Raw genomic sequence first — 10,095 nt, forward strand, 5'->3', positions numbered from 1 at the left:
AAGCGGTAGAGCGCTCACCTTGAGCTGAAGAGTGCAGGGACAGCACCAACCCCAGAGTTCAAACCCCACAAACGACCAAAAAAATAAAAATAAAAAGCAAAGCTCCTGTGTCCCTAGAATTTGTCCCAGACCATGGGGAGAACAACAATGACAAACAGCCCCCACGGTGCCACTAGTCCTGTGTGTGCCACGATGCCCCACCGTACTGAGCGCCCCCGCCCCAGGTTGTGGGGCTTGAACTCTGGGTCTGGGCACTGTCCCTCAGCTCAAGGCCAGCCTTCTACTACTTGAGCCATAGTGCCACTTCCAGTTTTCTGGTTGTTAATCGGAGTTAAGAGTCTCATGGACTTTCTTGCCCGGAGCTGGCTTTGAACCGCAATCCTCAGATTTCAGCCTCCTGAGTAGTTAGGATTACAGGCGTGAGCCACCAGCGCCCAGCTGTGAGACCCACATTTCCAGTTAACCACCAGAAAACTGGAGTGGCGCTGTGGCTCAAGTAGTAGAGTGCTTGCCTTGAGCTGAAGAGCTGAGGGACAGCGCCCAGACCCAGAGTTTAAGCCCCACATCTGGGGAAAAGTCTCAAAGACTTTCCTTCCCAAGCTGGCTTTGAATTGCACTCCTGCAATCCTCAGCGTTCAGCCTCCTGAGTAGCTAAGATTACAGGCATGAGATATCAGTGGCTAGCTAGGATGGACTTTTAACAGTCCCCAACTCTCTCTGTCCCTCTGTCTCTCTGTCTCTGTCTCTCTTTCTCTTTCTCTCTCATTCTGTCTCTCTCTCTTCCCCCTTTCCCCCCAGGATCAAGATTCAAAACCAGCCAAGGCAAGAAAAGTCTGTAAGACTCATATCTCTGATTAATCAGCAAAAGGCCAAGAATGAAGCTGTAGCCCAAGTGATAGTGTGCCAGCCTTGGGTGACAAAGCTAAGGAACAGTGCCTAGTCTCAGAGTTCAAGCTCCAGGACTGGCACAAAAAAAAAAAAAGTAAAAAAGAATAGCCAATTATGAACTCTGATCCTTTCATCAATATAAGTGTAATTGTAGTTATTTTTCTTTTGGCGGTACTGGGTTTTGAATTCAGAGCTTCACCTACTTGCTAGGCAGGCATTCTACTGCCTGGGTGATGCTTCCAGCCATTTTTACTCTGTTTTTATTGGTGGTGGTGGTCATGGGGCTTGAACTCAGGGCCTGGGTGCTGTCCTGTTGCCTCTTTGTGCTAACAGCTAGCGCTCGACCACTTGAGCCACAGCAACACTTCTGGTTTTTGAATAGTTAATTGGAGATAAGAGTCTCACAGGGACTTTTCTGCCCAGGCTGGCTTCAAAGTGGGATCCTCAGATTTTAGCCTCCTGACTAGCTAGGATGACAGGTGTGAGCCACCAGCCCCCCCCACTACTCTATTTTGTTTTTTTTTGTTTTTTTGTTTTTATTTTTTGTGGTTGTGGGGCTTGAACTCTGGGCCTGGGCGCTGTCCCTCAGCTCTTCAGCTCAAGGCGAGTACTCTACCACTTGAGCTACAGCATCACTTCCGGTTTTCTGGTGGTTTACTGGAGATAGAAGTCTCACGGTCTCTCCTGCCCGGGCTGGCTTTGAACCGTGATCCTCAGATCTCAGCCTCCTGAGTAGCTAGGATTACAGGCGTGAGCCACCAGCGCCCGGCCCTCTGGTTATTTTTGAGATAGAGTCTTGCTGTTTGCCCCAACTAGCTAGACCTCAATCCTCCTATTTCCACTTCTCACAGTAGCTGCAATAACAAGCCTTACCTAGCTATTGGTTCAGATGAACTGTCCCCAGGTTGGCCTCCAACTATGATCCTCTAAAGTGGCTAGGCTTGCAAGTGTGAACCACAGGTGCCTGGCCTCCAGTTATAATTCTTATCATCCCATTTAGCAAAGCCTCTAGTGTGGATAGGACAAAAATGTAGGCCGGTGCTCTGTAGCATCTCCAAAGCCTCTTTACCACTCTCTGAGTGCTTCTGGCTCTGGGGTGCAGTTTAACATTAACTCATATAGCCACTAGGGAGCGCCGATGCCTCGCTTCTAAAAGGAAAGCTGTTGTGCAGAGATATAGCCACCAGAGGGCGCTGCCATCACACAAATGCCTACCATGTGCTGCGCACGTATTAGGAACACGGGGGAACTCAGGCCTGGCCAGGAGCCAGGCAGACAATGCAGTCCTGGATCAGGTCACGGTGGTGGATGGAGGAATTAAGCGACAGGATAGCACGAGGGGCCTTCTTGGATTAGGTGCCCTACACCTGTCTGACAAGCATCTGAAAGACAGCGAGGACGAGGAAGCCCCAGCCCTCCATGCAGAGGAAATGAGGGGCTTGGGGCAAAGAGTTGGGGGGGGTGGGGAGGGAGGCGCTGCTTTTATTCCAAGGGCCAAGCAAAGACTGTGCCTCACGAGACAGGAAAGCAAGGGGGGCTCTGTGTGTGAGCCAAACAGACACGATTCACAGTTCTTCTTTGTGCGGGTCCTGGGACTTGAACTCAGAGCCTGGGTGCTGAGTTTGCTCAAGGCTGGTGCTCTACCACTTGAGTCACAGCTCCACTTCCAGCCATTTGCTGGTCCATTGGAGATAAGAGCCTCATGGAACTTCCTGCCCGGGCTGGCTCTGAACTGTGATCCTGAGATCTCAGCCCGCTGAGTAGCTGGGATGACAGGCGTGAGCCACCGGCGCTCAGCTCACTCTCCTTTTGTTTGTAGAATGAAATGGTGCCACACCAAGAAACTGCTTGCTTTTTTTTTTAAAAAAAGTTAACTGTGCTGGACAGAGGAACTGGGAGTGGGCAGGGGCTGGTGGCTTCAGGAGCTAATAGCTGGCCCCCTCCCTACCATGTGAAGGTTGGTAAGAATGCTTGCTACATGCCTGCCCCCACCAGCCCATGCTCTATGCTCGGGAATCCACAGTTTGGCACGCTATGCTTCACTTCGGATGTGGACACACAGACACAGAGAGGTTAAGGAACTTGCTCAAGACCACACAGCTAAGGACAGATGGTATCTGAACTTTGGCAGAAATATTTGGTTGTTGTTCTTTGCTTTTGCCTTGAAGTATTTGCATTCAGGGCCTACACTCTACTAGGCTCCTTGTCCTGTTTTGTTTTGTTTTTAATATATATGAGTCAATCATCTCTCTCTCTTTCTTTCTTCTTCTTTCTTTCTTTCCTTTCTTTCTTTCTTTTTCCTTTCCTAGACTGGGACTTGAACTCAGTACCTGACGCCTTTCTTTTTGTTTGTTTCTTTTCGGTAGTGGGTCTTGAACTCTGCGCCTGGGCACTGTCCCTCAGCTCTTCAGCTCAAGGCGAGTGCTCTACCACTTGAGTCACAGCACCACTTCCGGTTTTCTGGTGATTAATTGGAGGTAAGAGTCTCATGGACTTTCCTGCCCAGGCTGGCTTTAAACCATAATCCTCAGATCTCAGCCTCCTGAGTAGCAATGATTACAGGTGTGAACCACCAGTGCCTAGTACCTGACACTTTTGCTCATTGGCTGGCACTTTACCAACTGAGCCATGCCTCCAATCCCACTTTTTTGTTTTGCTTCATTTTTGTTCTAGAGCTGGGGCCTGAGCACTGTCTCTGAGCTTCTTTTGCTCAAGGCTAGCACGCTACCACTGGAGCCACAACTCCACTTCTGGCTCTCTCTCTCTCTCTCTCTTTTTTTTTTTTTTTTGGTAGTTTATAAAAGCCTCACTCATTTTCCTGCAGATACTGGCCCTGAACCATGATCCTCAGATCTCAGCCTCCTGAGTAGCTAAGTGGACAGGCATAAGCACCAGCATCTGCCTCCCACTTTGATTTTTGGTTTGTTGGTTTGGTTTTTGGCAGCTCACATCGCATCATGTAACCCAAGCTGGTTAAAAGCTCGTTTTCTCCGGGTGTCTGCGTCCTAAGTGCTGGGATTATCGGTGTGCGGCGCCGTGTGAGGCCCAGGCCGCGCTGCTTCGCAGTCCTTGTGCTGCAGCTTTTGTGCTCCCCCGTTGCGCTGAGCTTTGGGTCGGATTGTCTGAGCAGTCACCACCACCTTCGCATGAGCTAGCCCGTCACTCGTCACCACTAAAAATAAGCGCTGTTGTGGTGTGTAGGGTCGCGGTGACATGGGAGTGAAATAGCTGAGTTCTGGAGTCAGAGTCTGGGATGGCAGCCCAGCGCCACGTTTCCTGGCTGTTGACTTGGGACAAATCACATCAGGAATCTGGGCCTCGGGTTCCTCATCTGTGAAGTTCCCATTTCCCTGAAGAGGAAACTGAGAGGCTCTGAGCACAGCGCACCCGGGAAGGCCTTGAACCCACGTTCCAGGAACACACCACCCCCACCAGCAGGAAAAAGGAAGGCAGATCAGGTTCTGTGAAGGGAAGTGTGAAGTGGGGCTGGGGCAGGGAGGGGGGGGGGGGCGGGGGGGGGGGGGGGGGGGGGGGGGACAAGGCCCAGGGGACAAAGGCTGGAGGTGCGCACTCTGTCCTGTCTTGTATGGAGAAAGGGGAGACATCTACATGGGGACCACAAGGCCACCCACTACCCACGGGCCTGGGGACCCCCAGAGGGTCCTCTTTTGTTCTTTGAAGAAGCTGTGTGTGTGTGTGTGTGAGAGAGAGAGACACACACACACTGGGGCTTGAAGTGAGGACATCACACTTGCTTACTTTTATTGCTCAAGGCTGGTGTTCTGCCACTTTAGCCACACCTCCACTTCTGGCTTTTTTGTTATCGTTGTTGGTCATGGGGCTTGAACTCTGGCCCTGAGTGCTGTCCCTCAGCTCTTCAGCTCAAGGCTAGCGCTCTACCACTTGTACCACAGCACCACTTCCAGTTTTCTGGTGTTTTTTTTTTGGTCGGTCGTGGGGCTTGAACTCTGGGCCTAGGCCGCTGTCCCTTAGCTCTTCAGCTCAAGGCGAGCGCTCTACCACTTGAGCTACAGCACCACTTCCAGTTTTCTGGTGGTTTATTGGAGATAAGAGTTTTACAGACTTTCCTGCCTGGGCTGGCTTTGAACCGCGATCCTCAGATCTCAGCCTCCTGAGTAGCTAGGATTACAAGCGTGAGCCAGCAGCACCCAACTCTGGTCTTTTTTGTTTTGTTTCCAGTCCTGGGGCTTGAACACAGGGCCTGGGCACTGTCCCTGAGCTTCTTTTGATCAAGGCTAGCACTCTACCATTTGAGCCACAGCACCACTTCTGGCTTTTTTGTGAATATAGATTCTGAGGAATGGAACTCAGGGCTACATGCATGCTCTGCAAGTGAGCTACCACTAAGCCACATTCCCACCCCAGGGGAGTTTCTTAGAGATGAGAGTCTCATGAACTTTCCTGCCTGGGCTGGTTTCAAACCATGATCCTCAGATCTCAGTCTCCTGAGTAGCTTGGATGACAGGTATGAGCCACCAGCGCCTGACTGAAGGGCCTTCTTTGCCTGCTGGCCTGGGGCTCAGACCCTGCGTGGGTACCTGGTCCTGACACGGCCACTGGCAGGGATGGAAGATGTCTATTTCTCCAGCTCTGCTTGGGCTGTTGGCCTCCACTACGCCCCCATCACAACTCCTAGCCCATCTCCCAATCACAGACAGCTGAGGCACCCAGGATAAACCAAATGTGGTGTTAAAATTCATGATACAGCCACTATTCCCTTCTGAGATCCCACATTCCCAGCCCAGAGACTTAAGATCAATTCTTCTCTCAACTCCTCTGCCCCCTGCCAATTTCACAGTCTGTGGATCTAAATGGAGCCCATCTCACACAAATCCCTGCCTTAATGCCACTTCCTTCAGGAAGCCCTCCAGGATTTCTTTACTGCCCTAAGGGATATTGGCTTTCCTCCCCAACTCAGCAGGCCTTGTGCTTACCACCAACCTCAGACCCATTTGTATGGCCTCAACTCCATTGCCCTCATCCACAGAGGGGCTCACGGGGCGGGCCGGCCAAGAATGGGCCTGGGTGTGGGGGAGGTGGGGACAGGATGTGAGTCCCCAGAGCCCTGGGGTCAGCAGGGCCTGTTCTCATGCTCTCTGGCCAGGGAGGAGCGCTCGTCCATCTGGCAGGACCAGCTGTGGGCGCTGGGGTGTGCGGAGCGGGAGCTGGACAGTGGGCGTTGGGGGAGGGGTGTGGAGAGGCCCAGGGAACAGGGAGAGCAAGGCCGGGCGCGCAGAGATGTTACAGAACCATGAACTACAACTTATAAACAAGCCGGGCGTGTTAGGGAGGGAGGCCAAGTGGAAGGGTCACAGAATCAAGATGGGGTCACGGAGGGGCTGTCCTGGCCCGGTCCTGGCGGGGACTCAGGCTGCCTTCGTCCGAGGGGCTGGGCTGGCGGAGGCCTGGCTGTTTGTGGAGGCCCTGGAGCTTGGTCAGTAGCTCCTGGATGAAATCCTGGGGGAACAGGAAGAGGTTTAAGAACCCAGGAGTGGGCCTTGCATACCCTCCTGCGGCCTGAACCAGTGGGGGGGAGGGGGACGTGTAAGATAGGCAGGGATGGGGGCAGGGAGGAGAAAGAGAGATGGGGAAACAGAAACTAGAAAGATTCTCGGGGTAAGAGAGAGGAGGACAGAGAGAAAGACACTGGAAGACGCTAAGCCTATCGTTGCAGGAGGCAGAGGCAGGAGGATCGTAAGTGTGAGGCCGGCCTGGGCTACCTACATAGGGAGACCCTGTTCCAGGGTGAGAGACAGACAGGGAATGAGGTGGAGCAAGGTAGAGAAAACACAGACACAGCTGTAGGGCCAGAGACAGGGAGAGAGAGGCAGGAGCGGAGAGACTCAGGGAGAGAGAGAGACGTGGAGACAGCTCTCAGGCCAAGAAGTGATCAGGAGGTTCCCCAGAGACAGAGGCCCGAGAGACAGAGGCCTGAGAGAGATGGAGGCCAGAGAGAGGGTTCCAGGGAATGGGATGTGGTGACGTTTGTCCCGCGGGCAGCCCAGAGCTGGTTGGAGAAACATGAATATTTTTCCCTTTTAAAGCAGGGAAGGAAGTGGGTGGAGTTGGGCTACTAAGCAAGCACCAAAGCCTGGAGGATGGGGCGCCCCTCGGGGGGTGTGGCAGGGAGTCAGGGTGTGATGGAGGCAGAGAGGAGAGACTGAGCCCTCAGACAGCAGCCTGAGACAGCAGGGCAGAGGCCAGGATAGGAGACGCATGGGGTGGGGCTCCAGGAAACTGCTTGTGGAGCTTAGGAGACAGATGGAGGAGGAGGAGGAGGAAGAGGAGGAGGAGGAGGAAGAGGAGGAGGAGGCGGGGGAGGAGGAGCAAGAGGAGGAAGAGTTCCTCAGAATGCTGTTGGCCTATTCCACCCCCCTCACCCCCATGGCCAGCCTTCTCTTCTCCCTTTGGGGTACAGGGAGCAGACAAGACATAGAGCAAGGGAAGGAAACTCACCTCTGTGGGGTTCATACATGACTGGAGAAGTCTCTAAACAGCCCCCCCAAAACAAAACAAAACAACAACAACATCGTCAATGACAATTACTGATTCTGCTTACACCCCTCCCCTTTTGCAAGACAGCCAGACTAATGGCAGTTAGATCCTAGGATGGACTTCCCACCTTGCTTCAAAGGAAGAATATAGCTTGAGGGCCCTTTGGGGTGATCAGGGACAGGGCTCAGCCATTGGGGAGAGGTCAGGGGAGGAGAAAGCTCACAGAGCTGGGGGTGTGGGGGAGGAGACAGGGCAGCCAGGTTTCCTGGGTTTGGCCCCTAGCTCCGCTGTGCTGTGTGACCCTGGGTAAATCATTTCACCTCTCTGAAGCCTCATTTTCCTTAACTGGCAAATGGGAGATGATCATACTTCAAAGAATTAATGGGTGTGGAGTGGTTGGGTGTGAAGTATTTGGTTCAGTGTCCATGTCAGCTGTGGCTAGTCTTCTCAGAGCAGTGAAAAATGGGGGCACCCCCACTCACACACCTACCTGGATTTTCTGGCGTCTCTCCTCCTCGCTTTCCAATTCCAACAATTCATCAATGTTGACTTCATCCGGCATGTCTGCTTCCTAAAGCCATGGACATCAGGGTTGGTGACAGTCCCCTTCCTCTCCCGCCCCCCTCCTAGCCCCCAGGGCTCAGCTGGTGGCAGTCAGGGACAGCTCCAGCAGGGAGAAGGGACATCTGGGCCCTGGGGGAGGGGTGGCAGATGGGTTGATGAGAACTGAGGGGTGGGGGTGGGGGGCAGTACTAGCTTGCCTGTGCCCTGGAGCCCAGGAGCCCCGGGGCTGGCACAGGTCATTCTCCATTGGCTTTAGTCCCCACAGTGGAAAAACAGGCCCAGTTGAGTCCAGGAACATTTTCTGGGATTCAGGAGAGGGGCTGGCTCCTGCCCTTTCAAGGCAAAGTTGTAGCAGTAGGTGCAGGGGAGGGGGGGAGGGGGAGGGCCCCTTCCCCCAGGGGACAGGAGCGGGGAGCTGGGCTCAGGGCCAGCCAGCCATCGGGTCCAAGTACAAGTGGGTGGATCTAGGGAGGGGACCACCAGCCCCCCCTTGCCTCGTGGCGGGAGGGTGACAAACTCGGGGTCCATCTTTGAGCTGCCCAGGAAGGCGGGGGAGAGCTCTGAGTTTGACCTCATGATGCAAAGGACAGCTGGCTCAGGACCTCTGTCTGGGACAGGACCCAGCTGTCCTGGAGGAAGAGGTCCCTGGGGCCATAACCTATTGTCCCCAACCCCAAATCGTGCTGTCTGGCTGGGTGTGGGTGGAATGGAGTTGGGGAGTCACATGCTACCCGGAGTGGGCTTGAGCCAGAGCCTGGGGCCTAGGGTTCAGGGCTGGCTCAGGAATGCCTAGCATGGGGGGTAGTTTCTGACAGGGGCCCATGGTGCTCTGAGGAGTGGACAGTAATGTCTCATGGCCAGACACCCAAGCCCAGCTGGGACACCTCTTGTGTGTCAGAGGGGCACCTCCCAAGGTGTCACCTAGAATCAGAGAGCAGTTGTCCACCTGAAAGCCGACACCTCTGTCACTGTGAGGACCTGGCCTTCTCACACTGTGTGGAGCTGCGCAGGCTCTGTGAGACTTGTATGTGTGTGTCTGTGTTCCACAGAGTGTGACTTCTAGTAAGGATGCGAATCCAGACATGTTAGTCTCCCTGCACCCTGCCTCCCCACATATGTCATGGTCCACAAGCCCACGGCCAGTTTCAACATGTGAAGTCCTTGGGTACTACAGGTGATGCGATTTCATGTCTCTGAGTAGCTGTGATTTCTGTTGATTTGTGTGCCTGAGTGGCCATGACACCTGTCACGAGATTGGTGGGTAGTCATTTATTTTTCCTTTAGAAAATAATAAGGAATGGTCAGGCACTGGTGGCTCATGCCTATAATTCTTGCTACTTAGGAGGCTGAGATCTGAGGATCTCGGTTTGAAGTCAGCTTGGGCAGGAAAGTCCAGGAGACTCTTATCTCCAGTTAATCAGCAAAAAGCCAGAAGTGGAGCTCTGACTCAAGTGATAAAGCCTTGAGTAAAAGCAAAGCTCAGGGACAGTGCCCAGGCCTTAAGTTCAAGCCCCAGGTCACACACACACACACACACACACACACATGAATGAGGAATGAATTTGATCAAAGTACATTATATGCATGATGTATGAGAATATCACACTGAAACCCTTTATATACTTAGCATACGCATACATTAATTAAAAGAATAAAGATGGGCAGATGTAACCTGGGTTGCTTTGTGTCCCCGGCTGGGTACTGCTGTGTGAATTGTCAGTGAGCTCACCCCCCAGGTGAATCTTGATGCGGATCTCCGGACAGCTGCTGCTCAGGTTGTTTTGTATGAATCGTAGTTGTGATGGACATGTGTCCACGACTGCGACAGGGCCGTGCTGGTTCTCTAGATAGCTACAAGTGGCGTGACTTTGTGAGTTTGCCTGCAGCTGGGTCTGTCTGTGGAAGCACCCGTGGCCAGGCTGTGCAGCTCAGTGCTCGTCTCCCTGTCACACATCTACAGCCTTACGAGACCCCCCTACTCAGAGATGGTGGCTCTGCCTCCTTCCTGAGCTGTGTCTGGGGGATCCCGGGGGGCCTGTGTCACTTTCTCCGCGCCCACCGACAGCCCCAGGGCGCAGCGGGCCAGGCCGTCCTGGGCACCCCGGGCTGCCGGCAGGCGCGGGGTCT

At 53.6% G+C, this 10,095-nt stretch overlaps 1 protein-coding gene across 1 annotated transcript in view; it reads right to left on the bottom strand.

The window, feature by feature from the left end:
* Window positions 1-6,172: 6,172 nt before the first annotated feature.
* The window catches only part of Ppp1r14a (protein phosphatase 1, regulatory (inhibitor) subunit 14A), a 5,615-nt gene continuing 1,692 nt past the window's right edge, over window positions 6,173-10,095 (bottom strand). Inside the window, exons 2-5 of the mRNA XM_013026191.1 lie at window positions 10,013-10,093; window positions 7,895-7,975; window positions 7,366-7,398; window positions 6,173-6,366 (exon numbers count right to left, since the gene is read on the bottom strand). Of these exons, the coding sequence (XP_012881645.1) occupies window positions 6,238-6,366; window positions 7,366-7,398; window positions 7,895-7,975; window positions 10,013-10,093 (324 nt within the window). The 3' untranslated portion in view covers window positions 6,173-6,237. The remainder of the gene's footprint in view (window positions 6,367-7,365; window positions 7,399-7,894; window positions 7,976-10,012; window positions 10,094-10,095) is intronic.

The sequence above is a fragment of the Dipodomys ordii genome, unplaced genomic scaffold (genome assembly GCF_000151885.1).
Source record: "Dipodomys ordii isolate 6190 unplaced genomic scaffold, Dord_2.0 Scaffold92, whole genome shotgun sequence".
NCBI classification, from domain to species: domain Eukaryota; kingdom Metazoa; phylum Chordata; class Mammalia; order Rodentia; family Heteromyidae; genus Dipodomys; species Dipodomys ordii.